This window comes from Cnephaeus nilssonii (assembly GCF_951640355.1).
Source record: "Cnephaeus nilssonii genome assembly, chromosome: 1".
NCBI lineage: Eukaryota > Metazoa > Chordata > Mammalia > Chiroptera > Vespertilionidae > Cnephaeus > Cnephaeus nilssonii.
This window is the reverse complement of record NC_137072.1, coordinates 60,299,504-60,321,660: the sequence shown is the minus strand read 5'-3', so window position 1 is coordinate 60,321,660 and position 22,157 is coordinate 60,299,504. Positions and strand designations below refer to the sequence as shown.

The 22,157-nt window shown below is 41.5% G+C and overlaps 1 protein-coding gene across 4 annotated transcripts in view; it reads left to right on the top strand.

The window, feature by feature from the left end:
- HERC3 (HECT and RLD domain containing E3 ubiquitin protein ligase 3) overlaps positions 1-22,157 on the top strand; it is a 91,411-nt gene that overhangs the window by 13,515 nt on the left and 55,739 nt on the right. For all 4 annotated transcript variants that reach the window (XR_013813621.1, XR_013813622.1, XM_079773475.1 and 1 more), the window contains exon 4: positions 19,042-19,201. Coding sequence is in view for 2 of the 4 variants with exons in the window: in XM_079773475.1 (XP_079629601.1) it covers positions 19,042-19,201 (160 nt within the window). In the remaining 2 variants the exon portion in view is untranslated. The remainder of the gene's footprint in view (positions 1-19,041; positions 19,202-22,157) is intronic.

The window sequence follows — 22,157 nt, the reverse complement described above, 5'->3', positions numbered from 1 at the left end:
AATTATAAACTCCATAGCAGTTTCAGAATAGTTCCTCTTTGAATGGAAAGATTATGTGGATGAGCACTTTCCCCGCTCTCTCTTTTTTTAAAAATATATTTTTTATTGATTTCAGAGGGAAAGGAAGAGAGAGAGAGTGAAACATCAATGATGAGAGAGAATCATTGATTGGCTGCCTCCTGCATGTCCCACACTGGGGATCGAGCCCACAACCCGGCCATGTGCCCTTGACCGGAATTGAACCCAGGACCCTTCAGTCTACCGGCCGACACTCTATCCACTGAGCCAAACTGGTTAGGGCCCTCTCTTCTAACTTTTTCATTGGTAGGTATGTTCTAAATATGGGTACCATTTGGGTTTATTTTTAATGAGTGGGAAAAGAGAAAGAGCTTGTTTTCTATATGTGCTTATTGAGAACTGTGACCTGGAGAGCTGCTAGGCGTGGAGGTGGTGACAGACAGAGACCCTGTTTCAGGTAGCCTGTGCTGGCCCTGGCCCACAGAAATGCTGCCCCCAGGTAACCACTGTGGTATTTGGGGAGGGAACTTGGTAGAAGGCCACCTCCTCAGAGGACATGTTTCTGGGGATAGTGGGCAAGTCTGAGATTTCAAGTTGACATCATTGCCCAGACCAAAGGACTCTGCAGTATGAAGGATTAAAAAGAGTGAGGGGAAGGAAAGGTGGAAAGTGATGGTATAGGCAATGTACTAGGACGGAATTCTTCTATTTGAACATGCGTCTTGAGTCAGTCCTGCCAACTGTCACGTATCAATTTATACTGATATTTTTAGTATAAATATATTTTTAATATATTTTTATTGATTTCAGAGAGGAAGGGAGAGGGAGAGAGATAGAAACATCAATGATGAGAGAGAATCATTGATTAGCTGCCTCTTGTATGCCCCCTACTGGGGATTGAGCCGGCAACCTGGGCTTGTGCCCTTGACCGGAATCGAACTTGGTACCTTTCAGTCTGCAGGCTGATGCTCTATCCACTGAGCAAAACCAGCTAGGGCTATACCGACATTTTATACCTTGTGTCTAACTGGCACAGTTGCAAGGTACACAAATGCATTTTTTGGAGGCATCCTGTACCTGTGACAGAGCAGTGATACAAAGCACTCCACCAGTGGACAAAGCACTCCACCAGTTTGTATGGTTGTCTTCTTTTTTTTTCTCCTTGAAAACATGTAATAGTTTCCAATTGCTTTTATTGCTCCTAAGGCAACTGTGCTTTCCTTGTACTCTCATTTCTCTCCTCAGTGCTGCCCTATGTGACCAACTTCCCTGTGTGGAGGAGAGAAGGCATTTTAAGGGCACGTCCAATACTAAAACTCCTGGTTATGCAGGCACATATATTTTTCCATTGTGTCAGGCAACTTAGGGTTCCAGCTTAGGTGTCTCCATGACTCATTCAGTTGTGCTTCGGCCAAGGGCAAAGATGCCTGTGATTCCCAGAAACATTTTTCGTGGGCAGAATGCCAAACCCCGTCTAAACTCGGTGTCCAGCTTTTAAAAAAAAAGTGTTGGATTATAATTGTTTTGAATATTCTTCTCCCACATGACTTTCTCTCTTTATGCTCTCCCTTGTGTTGTGATACATTCTTAACTCCCCCTTCCAAAATCAGGGATGGTTTCAGTGATTAGGACATTGTATGATTATATTTCTAATTTCTTCATGTTTTTGCTCATGAATTCATCTGGTAACTTCCTAAGACACACACTTACAGAGTTGCATTATAGGAAGACTCATGTGCCTTTTAAATAAAGCATGCAAACAAAACGTGAACTATTTTCTAAATGATCACTTTATTTTATAAGTGATCTATCTTGGAATATTTTATTAAACTAAAATAGGAACTGGTTGCCTAAAGAGAAAATTGAAAAATTTTACCTCAGTTTACTGTGCTTCTCTTATTCCCACCCAGCCACATTGTCAGCACTAGTCTTCAGCTAAATGGACAGTTTTTCTTTCCCAGTATTTACTCAATTTTTCATATTGGGATTAGCATAAACTAATCCTCTGAATTATTATAAACCTCCTAACCTTTCTTCCTATCTTTAGTAGACAAGAACTGTATTAGCTGCAATTATTTAGTTTAACCTAATTTGACTATGTTAAATTTTAAAAATTTCTGCATAGACATCCCAGGAAGCCTTTTCCTAGCAAACCCCAATTTATAAGTAGACTAACATTTCTGTGTCAACCCTTTTGGATTCATATCTATGATTGGTTCCTTTTACTTTCTCCTGAGTTAGTTTCTCTCTTGCAGGTAATTGAATCCAATTCACATTCACATTTTGTAGTCAGTCTAATCATTTCCATGATGCCCATCACCGTATGTAACGGCTCTTCTGCTGTTTTGATAAATGAGGTTTATAAAGCAGAACATCTCAAAAGCCTTAATTCTCAGAGCTGTGTTTGCTGCTAACCCCGGTAGAAGTAACACTTTGAACTAGCTTATCAGTTTGCTCTCCTGTCACTGAAGGACTCAATAACTTTGTTATGTTGATCAGCTTTCTGCCAAAAAGCAAACTAGCTGAGCTGAAAGGAAATAGAAGAAATTCTATAGTGACTTCCTGTTATTGAAGTGCTTGTTTCCGTAACTCTGATATGAAAGGCAGAAGGTGCCATAGGAAGTGTTCAGATCTCAACACTACACTTGTTAGGGGCCCTGTCCCTTCCTCGTTAGGAGTGGCAGGTGGCCTGGGAGATTGTATACCCTTTCTGATAATGATAATAATGGTGGTAATCAAACTGGTTGGCTTTTTTGATAGCTGAGTGGACAGCTTTCTGGTCCGGAGGCCTAGGGATCAGAAGCAAATGTCATTTAATAATTTTATTTTCTGGTGTGCTTAATCAAGAGTTATAAGGAATTCTATATATGGTACTCAGCCTATTTCTCTAAAAATATTAGAAAATAAATACTTATTAATGAACAATTCTAATGTGAGGTATTATTTGTGACTTTAAAAAATTTGCAGTATATTAAATAATTAACACAGTGGTTTGTATTGTGATACATTTGTTAATTGTAAATGTGGTTAACTGCATATACATATTATAAACTTTCTCTATCTTGATGTGCTTAGCTTTTTTTCTTTATTGTTGACACCATTAGCATTTTTAAGCTGATAAATACTTAATTATGATAGCCCTGTAAAGTAGGTCAGTATTATTATCCTAGGTATATGTAACGAGAAAAGGAAAAGGAGTTGAGTTTGAGTCTTGCTTGGGTACTGACAGTTTGGTTTTAAAATTCTAGAATTATGCCCATAGACATATTTTTAACCTCAGGTTGATTGGCAGAATTAATAGAATTTTTTTCGTTCTTTACCTTATTGGTCCCAAGAAAAGTAACTTGTATATATTGGGCACTTTGGAAAAACTGATTATCCATATAAGACATGCATACATATTTCTTATCTCTACACCATAGTTAACATTGCCTCCAGCATTCTGGACCCAAATTGCAAAGACAGGAGAAACAAACGTCATAGTATGTACACTAAAGGCTACTTTGTGATGCTCCTGGTGGACTTGAAGTGGTTCAGCAACAATTAGGTGGTTTGATATTGCCATAGTTCAGAACATAGAGTGCAATCTGATGCCACCTGAATTCTGTGAACAGTTATTTTAGGCTTCCAGTTAGCTTTGATGGGTGAATCTTTGGACAGAGATGTAAATAACCTGAAAGAAGGTTTTCCTTTTTGCATTCTGCAGTTGCTTAAGAAGAGATCACTCTGAAGTCTGAACCTATCTGATACCTGCTTTTTTGTTTTTAAATGGGCCTGTATCAGTCAGGATGCTTTCAGCAGCAAGTAACAGAATGTAGTACTAAGGTAAATATGGAATAAATAATGAGTAAAACTTAGGACCTTATATAGGAGGCCTAGAGAGAGAGATTTCTAGGATTGGTTAAATCAGGGGCACATCACGCACCCAGGTGCTTCCTATCTTTCTGTTCTGCCATCTTCATTTCCATGGGGTTGTCCCCTCCCGGACACCAGGTAACTGTCACAGCTTCAGTCTTCGCATGCTCACACAACTGGATTCAAAGGCAGACAGAAAGGGGAGTTTCAAAATGGGGACAATTTTTCCCAGGAACCCCCAGCATACATCCTCTTTTGTCTCATTGGCCAGGTCTGGGTTACAGGCCAACTGAGAGCAATCACTTCCATGCATAAGTGAAATAAGAATTATCTGATTGGCACAGTCAAGGATTGTCTCCTAGGTTTGGGGCGGGGCCCAGCACCCCTGATGGTTCTGGTGCAAGGAAGAAGTGGGCGATAGCTGATGGGTAAGCAATGCATAGTGTCTTCCATAAGACCGAGTTCGTAATTGTGTGCAAATTTGGGTCTTTGACACCTTAAAGTGGAATTATGGAGTCTTATTTTTGTTCCATATTATGATCTATAGTTTATTTTATGAATTCAACATCTTCACATCTGCTTTTAAAACAAAACTAATGGCTGTTATCGTGAGGCAATGACTTTTTCTAGTGTTTATTATATGATATGTGATGTCAAATTGTGTATTTTTAGTGTATTATTCATGTTTGTGTCTTAGTTTTAAGTACAACATGGTAGGCACATAGTGTACAAATGTGTGTTACATAAATAAAATGTCTCACAGGTTTTATTATTTTGTTACTTTGCCATGTTCTCTATGAGTTTGGGAGATGGCTTGGGTTGGGTAAACACAGATCAGAGTGATTCGATGTTTTTAAAAATTGCTGAATTTTAAGGGTGGAGAATAAAAGAGTGACTTGAATGGTAAAAATTGCCATTTATCAGGCTTCACAGAACTAAGAGTGGATTTGGTGTCATGTAGCAGAACTTCTCCAAAGAGAGCTGTAGTAGACTCAGCAACTTCAGTTCAGTAAATTCTACCATTAGTTTTACCCATTTTTAGAAAGACTGCAAAAGTCATGAGCTGCCTGAGAACATTTTCTTTAACAAGTGGTATCACCTGGTCCGTGAGTCAGTCATTTATTATTAGTGGTCCGCCCTCCTCCCTCCCCCCGCCATTTAACTGTCAAACTAAAAATCATAAAATGAAGCAGACTCTAAAGTATACCCTTCACAATACCTCTCATCCCTTACTACCACACCTTTCCTCAATACATTTCCAGGCGAATGTGAATATCCGTTTCTTAATATGATTGATACAGATACCTTCCAGTGATAGGAGACTTAATGTTTTTGCAGAATGTGTGGGTATGAATTATGTTTGAGGCAGTGATGGATGGATAGGAGTGGAATTTTATAGTGCTGTGGAGATTTGTTCTTCCTGCCAATTCTCTAGCTCATTGATATAGTTGTAAGATTTTTCTGGGCCCCACTTAAACCCTGCTTATGTTCCCCAAGTGCTTTACCAACAAGGTAAAGCCATTATGCTGTGTTTTTGTTTTTGATGTCAGAATCAGCTTGCTATATTGAAAGTTTTAGTACTGGCCAGGTAAATTCAGTTGGTTAGAGCATCATCCTCATATATACCAAGGTTGCAGGTTAGATCCCTGGTCAGCCAATGAATGCTTTAACAAGTGAAACAACAAATCAATGCTCGCTCTCTCTCTCTCTCTCTCTCTCTCTCTCTCTCTCTCTCTCTCCCCCCCCCCTCCCTCCCTCCCTCCCTCCCTCTCTCCCTCTCTCCCTCCCTCCCTCTTTCTCTCTCTCAAATCAAGCAATCAATAAATAAAAAATTAAAAAAGAAGAAAGTTTTATTTTCTCTTTTGCTACTCTGTCAGCTATTGAAATGGAAACATTGGACTCAGAGATTATCAAAAGGAATATGATTTACCTCATTAAAATTTGAGAACTTTCCATGAGGTCTAGTCACAATAGCATCTCAGCCTTTTAACTTTTTTTGAGCAGGGTGGGAGGGCTTATTTATACTGCTAGGAAGAGAGTTTAAGGCTCTTTTTCCCCCTCTCTTCAAAGGAGAGCTTGCAGAGAATCTTTAACAATTAAAACAACCTGTTTCCCACTTTAGATCGTTTAGTGGTCAATCTGCGTACTTTATCATGTGAAAGGAATCTTTTATTGATTTGGAATTGGCCTAGAGTGCTATATGAATAGCGCCAGTCATGGTTAAATAGGTTGTGCTGATAAAGCAACAAGTTCTACCTTCTGTCTATACAGAACTCAGAGGATATTTGGGCATAAAGTTAAAATAGCGAGTGCGGGGAAGGTGGAGACCATTATGCCCTGAGGCGGCAAGTCCCCTGTTTTTCTCCGAGGAGGTGTAGGCAACACTGATCTCCTCCAGGCCGGCTGGAAACAAGAATGTTGGGAACTAGGAGAGAAAGGAAAGATAGGAAAAATGGAGATAGCAGTCATGCTGAGCTCACCATGAGGCACACATTACATGTTCTTTCTCCTTCATATTCAGGCTGCAGTAATTATGGAGTGGTTTTATTTACTGTGAGGGAGCATGTGATAGGGATACCTCAAACCAGCTGGTCATGAATGAGAGGTTGGAAGTTTTCTGTGATGTCTTTATGAGTGTTATCCCATGCTTTACCTATCTTTCTGTTCTTTATTCTTCACCAAGAGTATCTTTTGAAGCAGAAAAGCTTTAATGAATACATTTAGTATTTGCAGTACAGCAACATTAGTGGTGAACAATGAATATACTATAGTCATTCTGGTTATTGCATGTTCTCCTATTGTTCACTGAGCGTAAAACTTAGATTGACGAGATGCCTGTTTTCTTTCTTACTATTCTAATCTATATATCTAAAAGCCTAAGCGTTAAGAGGGAATGACTGGAACGACCGGTTGCTATGATGCGCACTGACCACCAGGGGGCAGACACTCAACGCAGGAGCTGCCCCCAGCCCGCAGGCCCCCATTGCTGATGGGGCCTGCCGGCCAATCCCCCGGTCCCTCCCCCTGGCTGGCAGGTCCCGATCGCCTGATTGGGGCTGGGCCCCCGGGCTGGGACGGGGAACTGGGGTAGGTGGTGGCGGACGGGGCCCCTTTCCCAGGGGGCCCAAGGGCCGGCTCCCTCCTCGGGGCCGGCGGCCAACCTCCCGTGTTCTTCCCCCCTCACTCCCCCTGAACGGGGAACCTGGGATGGATGGCGAAGGAAGGAGGAGGCGGGGAACCTGATCGGCCCTGATCACCGGCCAGGCCTAGGGACCCCACCCCTGCACGAATTTCGTGTACTGGGCCTCTAGTTTGTCATAAAGCATCTGCTACCCTCTCATATGGTGGGGGATTTGTTTTTTAGGTTTTGTAAATAGCTGCTTTTTATATTTCTAAACTGAAAAAATGTGGTTAAGAGTGAGAAGGGGTGGACCAGTGCCCAGAGAGCAATGAGTGATATTTCTCTTTCTCTCTCTGCCCCCTCCTTCTCTCTCTCTCTCTCTCACCTGTGCAGATATAGGTTGAATGGGGGGAGGGTGCTAGTACATTTCACCCATGGTTGGGCAGGGTCACTAGGCCTACAGAATTTCTTTTCCTTATCATTTTATGAACTTAAGAAAAAAAGTAAATCTCACTGACATCCCTTAGCTAAGTCACTTTATGGATTACCATTTAACTGCCTTGATTTAGGTATTTTTGGGTCAGCCCACTGTTTCAAGTTTGTTCAGTTTAAATGAACCATTCGGTTTGGCAGTGTTGAGCCAAAGGGAGCTGTCTGGAGAATTTAGAATTGGTCATGAGTGTCCAGCCAGGAGAGCTTCAGGCTTTAGTGCCTGGGGCTGAAACCAACCAGTGAAACAAAGCTCTGTGATAGGAAAGACTGGAGGGAGCCAAAAACTTCAAGATAATGAATCCTTTACTGTTTTAGTTTAAGTGGCTACTCTCTGTCCTTTGTTTTGGACTGGCCATGGCAAGGCCAGTCCCACTAGTCAAGAAGAAGCCATGCTTTGGGTTTCTTTCACTTTTACTCTTGTTCTCCTTAATGCATTCTTGACTCTGAATTTTGCTCTGTGTAATTTGCATATTTATATAAAATACTAGGGCACTTTGACTTTTCTTAGGCTCTTATGCAGAATTTATTTCTGGTCAAGATTGCATGGCTGCCCAGGTGAGTCAGACATATGATAATGAGGTATTTTCATCCTAGCTGGTTTGGTTCAGTGGATGGAGAGTCAACTTGGGGACTGACGGGTCCCAGGCTCAATTCCCGTCAAGGTTACATACCTTGGTTGCATTTTAATTTTAAAAATGAGATAATATTATAATACTTCTTTGTAACATTCATTTCCTCTCAATATCTCATGAATATTTTCTATGATGATCATGTTCATACTGATCTATATTAGCTTTTTAAAAGACTGCATATTTCAATTTGTAGTGTATAATCTCAATTCACTTTTAATTTTTTCTGTTAATAGCAGTGCAATGTACAGTATTTCTTTATGATACATTTGTTGAAATTCAACTGTTGTATCAAAGACCATGCAAAACTAAAGCTTATGGAATATTGTCGAAATGTCTGCCTTAAAGTTTGTACTGATGGGTAGTATACTAACATTAGGTGTCTACTAGTTATTTGTTAGGAAGTAAAGGTAGGATTTGTATCATAATTTTAATTTTTTGGTCCTTTCTTCATTTTTACCTAAAAGCTAGTAAATGTGTTCTCTCTATCCTTTGATTTAATCAAAAACAATTTTTCCATTTACCACAGTTTAAATGGTTAATCAAAAGTAGGGACTTTTTACACAGCCTCTTTGACAAGAAGTGGACTAGCAAGTATTTTGTTGTGATTACACATCAGCTTCCAGTGTATATTTTGTGATTTAGTATAGAGAACTTTTTATTATCTTTTGGGTCAGTCCATGGGTTTTGGCTGCCTTCCAAGGAGGCCAAAGTTAAAAATATCTGAGCTCTAAGGAAGCAGAATAGTGCTGTTGGTTAACTGTAGTATGTGGTAAAAATTGGGAGGGTTTGGTTTTTATTCTGGATGAGAACAAATGTTTATGAGATAAACATATATAAATTGGTCTCTGCTCCTAGTTCCTGGCACAGAGCTCCATAAAAACCCTCATAATTTCTTAAGTGATAAGAGCACTTTATAAGCTATCTCTTGTTCTAATATTTGTTTTTTTACCCCATTCCTGGCACAACTTTCTAAAAAACTTGTAAATTCCTAAGTGATAAGAGCATCTTTTGTTCTAATGAGATGGTTGGGTGGGCTCCTAGATGGGGGCTGGTCACCAGAAAGACCAAGCAATGATTAAAAGATTAGAATTTTCAGCTCCCACCTCCCATTCTCCAGAGATGGGAGAGGGGCTGCAGCATGTGTACGTGAGGAAGCCTCTTGTAATAAAGGAGACCCATAGAAGTGGGGGAAACCGGGATTTCTTAACAATGTCCTATTTATATTAGTGGATCTAACACAGATTAATTGATTTTCTAAATGGACCTGTCTTGGTTCTGTCACTTTTGATTCATGTGTTTTTTGAAAATGTTTTAGTTACTCCATTCCCACTGTAAAGGATGGTGATGCTTTGAAATGTCCATGAACTCCCCATTGATTTTGAAATAACCAGTTTGTTTTCTCCTTTTACTAGGAATCATAGTATTTTAATGTCCGTGACTTCCTTAGCAGTCATTTGAGACATCTTAATGCAGTTTGCATTTTGGTATTAAAGACTTTATATGGTCAACAGGTGTTTCCTAGCATTTCTTTAATGTGAGGCAGTGTTCCTGTAGTTTACACTCTAGTTCTTGTAGGTACCCATGCAGCTACTCTGGTGCTGTCACTGTACAGGAAAGGGAAGCTCCGTGAAGGATGAAGCAGCTATGGTAACATCTGAGCTGACCTTTGAGGGACAGTTAGTGTTTTGTGCCTGACCATTAAGATTTCAGTCTTCTTGGAAGGGTTTTGAATTATCAACTGGAGGACTCAGGCATTTGCTATATAAAGTTATATATACCACTGTATCCCCATCACAGAGGTCCCTTCTGCTTTTAGGACTCCCTCTACCAGAGGTGTCAGGTAGTTTTCTAATTTACAGTCTATCTCTTTTAAAATCCTTTTAAGGCATCAGATTATGCATGGTTGGCAAATCTGAGTTCCTGAAAATAACTGAGTCACTGCAGCTGGTTTTATTCTGACTAGTGGCATGCTAATGACTCAAAAACACACAAATACTTCTTCCCTCCCATTGCCTGTGACAGGCCTCCATATGTTCTAATTCAGTATATTTGGTTTCTTGCATCTAAAAGCATACATGGTAAATTTAGATTTATGCCTTTAAGAATAAAAGATCCTAAACAGGATTTTAGGAATCTGTGGACAAGAATATTCATATCATTGGAGTCCCAGCAGAAGAGGAGAAAGAATGTGGTGCTGAAAATAATAATGACTGAAACATTTTCAAATTTGGCAGAAGACATAAACCTATAGATTCAAGAAGTCTAGTAAACTCAAGCAAGATAAGGTCATAGAAATCCACACCCAGACAGGTCAAAGTCAAACTTGAAAATTAAAGACAAAGAAAATATTTGAAAGCAGCTAGAAAAAAAAATAACATATTACCTACAAGGGGATGATTATTGAAATGACTGTGAATTCCATCCCAGAAACTATGGAGGGCATAAGTGGTACAGTATTTATTTATTTATTTATTTATTTATTTATTTATTCATTCATTCATTCATTCATTCATTCATTCGTTAATCCTCACCCCAGGGTATTTTTCCATTGATTTTTAGAGAAAGTGGAAGGGAGAGGGAGAGACAGAGAGAAACATTGATGTGAGAGAGAGAGACATTGATTGGTTGCCTCCTGCACGAACCCTGACCAGGGATGGGGAAATGTGCTACCAAGGTACATGCCCTTGACCAGAATTGAACCCAGGACCCTTCAGTCCAAGGGCTGATGCTCTGTCCACTGAGCCAAACAAGCTAGGGCCGTGGTACAGCATTTTTAAATTGCTAAAAGAAAAGAAGTCAACCCAGAATTCTGTATCAAACAAAAATTAGCTTTCATGAATGAGTGTGAAACAAAGACATTCTCAGGTGAAGAAAAAGCTAGAAAATTCACAGCCAGCAAATTTATTCTAAACAATAGCTAAAGGAAGTTCTTTGGACAGAAGGAGAATGATACCAGAAGGACTATATTGGAACATCAGGAATGAAGGAAGAGCAGTGGAAATAGTAGATGTCTGGGTAAATATAATAGACTATTCTCTTCTTGAGTTCTTTAAAATACATCTCTGATGGTTGAAAGCAAAAATTATATCATTGTGATGGAGTTTGCAGTGTATGCAGATGTAATATTTAAGATTACTATAACTTAAAGGGGGAAGGGTAAAGAGATCTATATGGTGGTAAGGTTTCTATATTCTACTTGAAGTGGTAAAGTATTGATTCTAAGTAGACTCTGAAAATATAAATATTTAGATTGTAATCCCTAGAGCAATCACTTCCTATCTAATAAAAGAGTAATATGCAAATTGACCATCACTCCAACACACAAGATGGCTGCCCCCATGTGGTCAAAGATCCTGCCCCCATGTGGACACAAGATGGCTACCACAAGATGGCCAGCAGGGGAGGGCAGTTGGGAGGGACCAGGCCTGGAAGGGAGGACAGTTGTGGCGATCAGGCCAGGAGGGGAGAGTAGTTGGGGGGGATCAGGCCTGCAAGGGATGGCAGTTGGGGGCAATCAAGCCTGCAGGGGAGGGCAGTTGGAAGGGACCAGGCTGGCAGAGGAGGGAAGTTGGGGGTGACTGGGCCTGTAGGAAAGGGAGTTGGAGGGGACCCAGGCCTGTAGGGGAGGGCAGTTGGGGGGGACCAGGCCTGCAGGGGAGGGCAGTTAGGGGTGACCATGCCTGCAGCGGAGGGCAGTTAGGGGTGACCAGGCCTTCAGGGGAGGGCAGTTAGGGATGACCAGTCTGGCAGGGGAGGGCAGTTAGGGGCAATCAGGCTGGCAGGGGAGCAGTTAGGCATCAATCAGGCTGGTAGTGGAGTGGTTAGGGGTGATCAGGCTGGCAGGCAGAAGCGGGTAGGGGCAATCAGGAAGGCAGGCAGGCGAGCAGTTGGGAGCCAGCAGTCCTGGATTGTGAGAGGGACGTCCCTCGACAAGTCCCAGATTGGAGAGGGTGCAGGCTGGGCTGAGGGACACCCCCCCCCCACAGTGCACAAATTTTGTGCACCGGGCCTCTAGTAAGTATATAAAGAGATATAGTAAAATAACAATAAATTAAACTGAAATACTAGAAAATGTTTAGATATTGCAGAAGAAGGTAGGAATGAGGAAAAGAACAATGGAACAGATAACATAATCTACACTAATAAAAGAGAAACATGCTAATTGACCATCTCTCTGCTACACCCACCAGCCAATCAGAAGTGAGTATGCAAATTAACCCAACAAAGATGGTGGCGGCCATGGAGCTGTAGCGAGCAGGAGGCTTGGGTTGCCCCCAGCGACAGAGGAAGCCAAGCTTCCCACCCGCCCTGGCCACCGCTCAAGGAGGGGCTGAGAGCCTGGGTCACTGAGGGGCTGTGGCCAGCCTGAAAACGACCCTCAGTCCCTTACTCAGGCTGGCCACACCCCCATGGGGTGAGGGTCCCTGCTGGGGGGCTTGGCCAGCCAGCAAACAGCCATGAGCCCCTCACCCAGGCTGGCCAGGCACCCCAGCAGGGATCCCCCACCCTGAAGGTGGTGTGGCCAGCCTGAAAACTGCCCTCAGCTCCTTACCCAGGCTGGCCATGCCCCATGGAGTAAGAGTCCCCGCTGGGGGTCATGGCCAGCCTGCAAACAGCCATCAGTCCCTCACCCAGGCTGCCCCATGCCCCAAGGGAACCCCCACCCTGATCCGGGACAACCTTCATGGCAAACCAGCTGGCCCCCACCCATGCACCAGGTCTCTATCTATACTAATAAAAGGGTAATATGCTAATTAGACTGGTAGACCTTCCAGGAGACCTTCCGGATGTTCTTCTGGACAAAGCCATGGTGGCGGGGCCGAGGTAGAGGTGGTTAGAGGCCAAGAGGGGAGGGCAGTTGTAGGTGGTCAGGCCGGTGTGGGGGGGGGCATTGGTGGTGATCAGGCCAGCGGGGGGAGCAGTTGGGGGTGAGCAGACCAGCAGGGAGACCAGTTGGGGGCAAGCAGGCCGTCAGTGGGGGTCAGTTGGGGGTGATCAAGACAGCGGGGGGGGGCAGTTTGGGGTCAGCAGGCCAGCAGGGGGGCAGTTGGGGGCGAGAACTCTGGTACGGGGGCATTTGGGGGCAAGCAAGCCAGCAGGGAGGGGGGGGCAGTTGGGGGCGAGAACTCTGGTACGGGAGGCAGTTGGGGGTGATCAGGCTGGCATGGGGAGCATTTGGGGGCGAGCAGGCCGGCGGCGGGGGGCAGTTGGGGTGAGCAGGCCGGCAGGTAGAGTGGTTAGGGACAATCAGGCAGGCAGGTGAGCAGCTGGAGCCAGTAGTCCCGGATTGCGAGAGGGATGTCCGACTGCCGGTTTAGGCCCGATCCCTGTAAACCGGCAGTAGGACATCCTTCGAGGGGTCCCAGATTGGAGAGGGTGCAGGCTGGGCTGAGGGACCCCCTACCCCCATGCACGAATTTCTGCACCGGGCCACTAGTAAAAAGATAAGTAAAAATGCAAACACATCAATAATTACATTAAATATAGTCTAAACAATCAATCAAAATACAGAGATTATTATATTAGATTTTAAAAAATAACCCAGACATATGTTGTGTATAAGAAACTGACTTCAAAAATAATAATATAGCAAAGTTAAAATACCCACACCTGGGTATTTACTCCAGAGAAATGAAAACTTATTCTCACACAATAATCTATACACAAATGTTTATTGAATCCCTATAATTGCTAGAAGCAATACTTTGTGGTACATCCATAATACTATGGAATACAAAGGAATAAGTTATTGGTACATGCAACAAGTTGGATGAATCTGAGAGGTATTATATTAAGTGAAAGAATCTAGTCTCAAAAGGTTAGATTCCATTTATGTAACAGTATTGAAAGCACAAAATTATCGTGGTAGAAAACAAATTAGTGGTCACCAGGAGTTAGGGATGAAACTTTTTAGGGAGATGGCACTGTTCTGTGTCTGATGGTGGCAATGGTTACTTGTGCTTACATTCATAGAGTTGTACACTAAAAAGAGTCAATTGACTGTATGATAAATAAAATGTTTTTAGAAAGCTGACTCTGGCTTGAGTTCCTTGGCTCAGGAGCAAGGTTGGATTCCTCTTACAGAGAGAACTCTTTAATTGGGGTGGGGGAAGGGGTCACTTTAAAGTGTGAGTTGTTACAGAGTTGAGACCCCACCAACCATAGCCCAGATCCTCCAAAACGTGTAGACAAAAATGAGAAAGTAGTTGAAAAATTCTTAAGAACAGGACCTTTCCGAAAGAGAAGCAAAGAAAATGAGGGGGAGAGAGCCTAGTTGTGTTGTGGGAGACCAGGGGACTCCAGGAGGAAAGCAGACACTCAGAAATTCTTTGTTGGGATCTGCAAGGGAACTTGGATTGTAATCTGTTTGAGTGGTTTGCTGAGATAGTTTATTTTCATCACCCCAAAGCTGTATTTCTCAGTCTGGGTTGATAGGTACTTTGGAGGAAAATTGCCAAGGGAGAGCAGAGTGTAATAGCAGGAGGCAAGAAGTGCACTAGAGGGAGAGTTCAGTGGGCAACAGAAAGCAGGGTTGGGTGAATGCGAGGATTTAGAATCCACAGAATAGCAGCGGAAAGTGCTGGATTTCCCACAGTATGCCTCTGTCTTCTGTTTTCTACTATTAAAGAAAAGTGTAATCTTTAGAGTAGACAATTTGGGGAAATTCAAAAAGGAGACATCTAAGTGATGAAAGTAATCCCTTTTGTCATACCAACTGCTAAAATTCAATTTATTTTATGTTTTTTATTAAAAATATGTTTTTATTGATTTCAGAGAGAGGGAAAGGGAGAGATAGAAACATCAATGATGAGATGGAATTATTTGTCTGCTGTCTCCTGCATGCCCCCTCCTGAGGATCGAGCCCACAGCCCCTGGCATGTGCCCTGACTGTGAATCGAACTGTGACATCCTGGTTCATGGGTTAACACTCAACGGCTGAGCCACACCAGCCGGGCTGTTACAGTTTTATTAGTTAAAAAATTTAGTACTAAATATTGATCACTGATTTTGTATATCCTGTATACTTTCCACCCAACTGCTCATATTGATATTTGCAAACTATTGGCTATATATTCTCATCTGAATAGTCGATGGGGGAAAGAGTCAATTTCCCATTATCCATAATTTGACTATTCAATTCATATTTACTTTCATCAATTTAAAATCTGCTTAGTCCATTTTCAGGAGGGAAGATGATATAGCCTAGTGGGCAAATGGGCTTTGAAGTCAGAGAGACCTGGATCCATTCCTAGCACATTAGTTGTGAACCTTGCCAAATTACATACTTTTTCTGAGCTGGGGCTTATAGAACCCTTGCCTCACAGGGTTGTTGCAAAGATTAAGTAAATATTGGCATCATCCATCTACCCTCTAGCCCATATTGTCCTTCTCTATTAACACACTTTCGTTTACTATTAATTTGAAAATACATTAAAAAATTATGGTTCAAAAGCCAAGTAGAAATAATCCTAATAATACAAGTCTGATTGAACTGCTGATTTGCTCTAAGCAGTATTCCACATTTGCCACTCTTCTGCTCTGTTATCATGGCTCAGTCAGAGTCGATAACATTGCTAAAGACTTCCGAAGACTAAAATGTTGCTTTGAGAGGACCAGAGAGAAAATCTGCTTTTATCCTCAAAAATTGCCAGATATTTCTTGTGTGTTTAATGTGTGGGTTGAAGTTCTGTCATGATCTGCAAAATATAGTCTATAGTTTTGACATAATGAATCAGAAGACGCTGCATGTGAAAATGTGCATCGCAGCCTGAATGTTCCTAACTGGGGCAGAGGTGTAATCAGTGAGAGGTTGAATGAAGCATTCAGTGGCACATTGGCCTGGCCTACGGAGTAGATTCCAGAAGAGGGATTATAATTTCACTGTAACAGATCCCCAGTCTGATTATAATTTCACTGTAACAGATCCCCAGCTCTGGTTTTTGGCTAGGAAAAATAAGTCGAACTTAGTACAACCAGTGGTTTAAAATTCTCCACAAAGCTTTGCACTACTGAACAGTTTCTCTGCCTTGGGGCTGCAGGTTTTGTTGTGATGGTGGTTTGATGTCTCTTCTGGTGGCTGATAGTGATGATGGGACAGTATTGGTTTGCCTAGGGCTTGCCCATACTGGGAGGAAATGGTACTTGGAATTTAGACATGCCCTTTTGAGGTTGCTTAGCTTAAGAATGGTAAACAAGATCAAGAGGGATACTATTGATGGATTTTGAGACAAAGAAATAGATGGTAGATCAGATAGAGTGTCCTGTCAGCCAGAGGAGAAAGAAACTTAGTATTGTCATGTTATCTGTTTGCTAATGTCCAGGCAGGAAAGGCTCATGGTTGGCATAGGAGGTCAGGTTGTAGGGCAGTCCTCAGTCATGGCTGAGGTATCACCCAGGCCTGGGAGGTCATAAAAACTACCCAAGTCCTGGAACCGTGGTAGGAGGTGGAAATATGGTTAGAGGAATAGAGTTAGAATCACCTGAGCTACTTCAGTAGGCGTATCTTATATTTTTCCAAGGTAAAGGCAGGACTGTTCTTAGTGCCTAGGGCAAGGCTGAGATGAGAGGAAGATTCTAATACCAAAAAGAGGTGAAAGAGGATGGGCAATGGGAACAACAGGAGTTACAGCATTTTTCAGGATATTTTTCTGAAATGAGCATATTTTTTTAAAGGTGTGTTTTTCAAGTAATATATTTATACAAAACTGTGCCTACGTCAAATAGCAGCTCCCTATTTCATTATCCTCACCCTTTAGTCTCACTCACAGAAGCTATTACTTTGACATTTAACTTTATATTTCTAAATAACATACTTATAATGTAATTTTTAAATTTTTTTTTCAATATTGGACATAATCTGGAGTCTTTCTCCTGGGGAAGATTAGCATTCTCTTATATTTTCAACCCACCCTTTCCTCTTCCCTCACCCTTAGATGCTTATTTGTTCTCAAATAGTTGAGTTTTTAAAATCAATTAAGTTTTTACATTATATAATGTAAATTATATTTATTTGGTTATGCCTTCATGTACCATGATTGCTGCTTTTTTTTTTTATTGTTTAAAGTATTACATATGTCTCCTTTTCCCCCCATCGACCTCTCTCCAGCCACTCCCACCCCCCAGGACAAGCCTCCACAGCCCCAGTGTCTGTGTCCATTGGTTATGTTTTTTTCTTTTCTTTTTCCATTGGTTATGTTAATATGCATGCATACAAGTCCTTTGATTGATTTCTTACCCACCCTCCCCTGCCTTCCCTCTGAGGTTTGACGGTCAGTTCGGTGTTTCTCTGTCTCTGGATCTATTTTTGTTCACCAGTTTATGTTGTTCCTTATATTCCACAAATGAGTGAAATCATCTGATACTTATCTTTCTCCAACTAGCTTATTTTGCTTAGCATAATGCTCTCCAGGTCCATCCATGCTGTTGCGATTGGTAAACGTTCCTTTTTTACAGCAGCATAGTATTCCATTGTGTAGATGTACCACAGTTTTTTAATCCACTCATCTGCTGATGGACACTTAGGCTGTTTCCAAATCTTAACTATTGTAAATTGTACTGCTATGAACATAGGGGTGCATGTGTCCTTTCTGATTGGTGTTTCTGATTTCTCCATGATTGTTTTTACTTCCTGTAAAACATTTAGTGTTTTCTGGAATTAATTATTCCCTCCCTCCCCCCATTTGGCATAGTAACCTCTCTATTGTCTGACAGAATTGTAAAACTTAATATAAAACTCATAAGATTGTATTTCCTTTTTCACCTTTCGAGACATTCTCCAACTTTGCCTCATAGGTCTGCTACATAGCTATCTTGGAAATGTTCTTTACCTCGCCTATGTAAAATTCTTTTTTTAAAAATTGAATTTATTGAGGTGACATTGGTTTGCAAACTATACAGATTTCAAGTGTACAACTCAATACAACACCATCTGGACACTGCATGGTGCGCCCACTGCCCCAAGCAAGGTCTCTTTCTGTCCCATTTTCCCCTTCTTTGTCCACTTCCACCTAGCCCCCACCCTCCTTTCCCTGTGGCTGTCACCACACTGTTGTCTGTGTCTATTATATACTAGAGGTCTGGTGCATGAAATTCTTGCATGGGGAGCGGGGGAGTCCCTCAGCCTGACCTGCACCCTCTCTAATCCGGGACCCCTCGGGGGATGTCCGACTGCCTCTCACAATCCGGGACTGCTGGCTTCTAACTGCTCGCCTGCCTGCCTGCCTGCCTGATCACCCCTAACCCCTCTGCCTGCCTGCCTGATGGCCCCTAACCACCTCTGCCTGCCTGCCTGATGGCCCCTAACCACCTCTGCCTGCCTGCCTGATGGCCCCTAACCACCTCTGCCTGCCTGCCTGATCACCCCTAACTGCTCCCCTACCGGCCTGATCGCCTCTAACTGTTCCCTTGCTGGCCTGATCGTCCCTAACTGCCTCTGCCTGCCTTGCCCTGTACCCAGGACCCAGGATTCCCTCCTCAGGCCAGTTGCAGGCACCCGGGACCCGGGCTTTCCTCCCTCTGGCTGGCTGCAGGGGACCGTGGACGGGCCGCTTCGCCCAGGCCACAGCCGCAGATGCTGGTGCCTGGGACCGAAGGGCGGGCGGCTTGTCCCTCTCCCAGGCTGCAGCCTGGCTGATCCCCACTCCTCTCTTGTGAGCTCATTTGTGCCTAGCTGGTCTCCATTCCTCTCTCCCCAGTGTTGAGTATCTGAGCCCTTATGGAGTGACAGCATGATGCCATTTACATATTAGCTCTTTATTATATAGCTAATGTTTTTTGCTAATCCCTTCACCTTTCATCCAATCCCCCCTCCCCTCTGACAGCCATCAGTCTGTTCCATGTATCCATGCCTCTATTTCTATTTTTTTAAACCTAATTCCTGTTTCTGGGCTGTACATTTTCCTCCTTTGGTTTGGTCTCTTTCAGAGCAAATTGGAGCGTTAGCAGATCAGCATATTGTCCATGTGGCGTGTGGCGAGTCCCACAGTCTGGCCCTCAGTGACCGGGGCCAGCTGTTTTCTTGGGGTGCAGGGAGTGATGGTCAACTGGGACTCATGACTACTGAGGATTCAGTGGCAGTGCCCAGGTAAGAATGTCATAGAAAGGAATCTGAGTTTTCAAATATCAATTGTTGTAAATATTATTTCCGGAGTTGCTTTGTTAGACATCTTGTTTTAGTTTCTGCTTGCTTCATTTAATTGCTTCTCCTTTGTGCCACTGCTGTGCCTTATATTGTTATAGAACTTGCCATAAAAATTGTAATTATTTACGGAAGTGTGTATCTCAAGTTAAAAAATGTGAGTAATTTGGGAATGTGCTCTATTTATTCTAGTAGCCTAATTGCTAACAGTGCTTGGAACTCGATACATTTTTGAATTTAAAAAAGCATCTTTTCATATAACCTTTCACATAATATTGCAAATCAAATACTCAAGCACTTTAAACTAGAGTCACAAGGCTGACCTGTTACTCTAATAATAGGCCAAATTACCCAAGCATTAAGAACAGCTAAAATACTAAATATGCATAAGCTGTTTAACACAATTAATACAGTGGTTTTGAGTCTCTTAAATATTTACTTCTAAATCTTAGATGATTTAGCTAAATATATAACAGATGTTTCACCACTAAAAAATAATACAAAATATTGAAGTTACTTTCAAGTGGACTTTTTGTGGGTGATGTGCTGGTTTGTTTTTGTTTTTTTTAAATATGTTTTTATTCATTTTAGAGAGAGAGAGAGAGAGAAAAGGAGAGGGAGAAAGAGTTAGAAACATCAATGCATGAACAATCATCGGCTGCCTCCTGCTAGGGATTGAGCCTGCAACCTGGGCATGTGCCCTCACTGGGGATTAAACTAGCGACCTGTTGGTACATGGGTTGAAGCTCAACCACTGAGCCACACTGGCCGGGCTGTTGAGAGTTCTTAATGATCAAAGAGGCCACCAGTTTATGTCCACCATTTAATTCCGGTTCCTTTATACTACAAATATATACATACCCCTTTTGTAGTACTTGTCATGTTCTTTGTAATTATTTATTTAATGATTATTTCTAGTACAAAGCTGGGAGCTCTTGATGGCAGGAGACCTGGAGTATTCACTTTAGCACCACCTTTATTAAGGGTGCCCAGCACATACATTGCTCAGCACAAATCTCTTTAATAAATGGCCTCTCTTCGGACCTTGCCCAATTATTGCCCCCTTTAAAGGACAATATATTCTTCTTCTTTCTTTTTGCCCCTTTTAGATTTTTGTCTTTTTAATCAAAAGCTGTTTTAAGGAAAAGAGGAACATGGAGGTAAGAGTGATTTGATTCACTTCCTGATTTAGAATAGGTAATGTCTCAGATTCATTACTTCCAAAAATTAATTTAATTTTGGAGGAAGAGGGAGAGTGATATAAGAAAAAAAAGGGTGCTATATTTTAATGAAATTGTGGAAAAGATAACATTAATAACAAAAGTATTTCATTTGTTGATGATAAAGAATCAAAGTGGCATTTCATTTTTAGTGGCATTTCATTTCTGAAAATGAAGTAATCTATGTTATAGTAACAATTTAATTTTCATTAGTTGTGTCTAAATTATGAATGACTTTTGAGACTTTGGTTTATGTATAATTTTATAACTTAATTAAAATACATTTATTAATTAATAACTTAGTATTGTGGAAAGTAACATAGCTTTGAAGTTAAATAGCCTCAGATACTAATACTGGCTCTATTATTTATTAGGGGAATGACCTTGGCAAATCAACTTCTCTAAGCTTCAATTTCCTGACTTAAAAATGTAGTTATGTATTGTGAACCTTTACAGATTTATTAGAAGGATAGATGAGATGAGTAGGTAAAACACAATAGCCTGGCCAGCATTGCTCAGTGGTTGAATGTTGACCTGTGAACGAGGAGGTCATGGTTCAATTCCCAGTCAGGACACATGCCCAGGTTGGGGCTCGATTTCCTGTGGGTGGTGTGCAGAAGACAGCCAATCAATATTCTTTCTTATCATTGACGTTTCTATCTCTCTCTTTCTTTATATATATCCTCTGCTCTCCAACTCAAGGATATAATTTCCCTATTTATTTTTGTCCCTTTGACCTGCTTCCCTTCTGTAACTGTGGTTGTGACAAGGGAAATGTTGATCCATAAAGGAAGAATTGTGGAGAATTTGAGTGGAAACTGGTCAGAAAAGGGGCTATTGCTGTATAAATTTCTGAAACATTGGTCTCCTAGTCAGTAACTAATGTTCCAGTTTAAAAAAAAATAGTGGAGTTATAACAACTATTGACACATGCAGCAACTTAGATGAGTGTCCAGGGAATTATTCTGAGTGGAAGAAAAACCAATCCCAGAGGGTTACCTGGTGTATGATTCTATTTATGTAATATTCTTGGAATGACTAAATTTTAGAGATGGAGGATAGATTAGTGATTGCCAGGATCTAGGAATGGGGGAGGGAAGGAATAGTTATAAAAGTACATCACCAGAGAATCCTTGTGGTGTTGGGACTGTTCAGTATCTTGACTATGGTGGTGGATACATGAACATACACAGGTGATAAAATTAATACACACTCAGAAATGAGTACAAGTAAAACTGGGGAAATTTGAATAAGATTGGTAGATTGTATTAATGCCAGTATTCTGATATGACAGTTTTGTAAAATGTCACCATTGGGGAAAGCTAGACAAGTATATAAGGGATCTCTCTATTATTTCTTATCACTGCATGTGAATCTACAATTATCTCAATAAAAAATAGTTGGGTACTATTTGCTACTAAATGCATATGCGAACTCTTAACTTTTTTATATCTGAAAAAAATAAAACATTAACAAAATTGATAGCTACCCAACTAATATCCGCCCCTATCTATTTCCTAAAATACCCCACTCCCAAGGGCATGTCCATCTGACTCTTTTATTTCTATGGCATCACTTAATGAAGAGGAGTGTGGCAACTTGTGAACATTAAAATAGAGAGCAGGAGATATTCCCAGGCTTCCCAACTCTCTTGGCAGTGCAAGGTACCTTACATGTTTTTT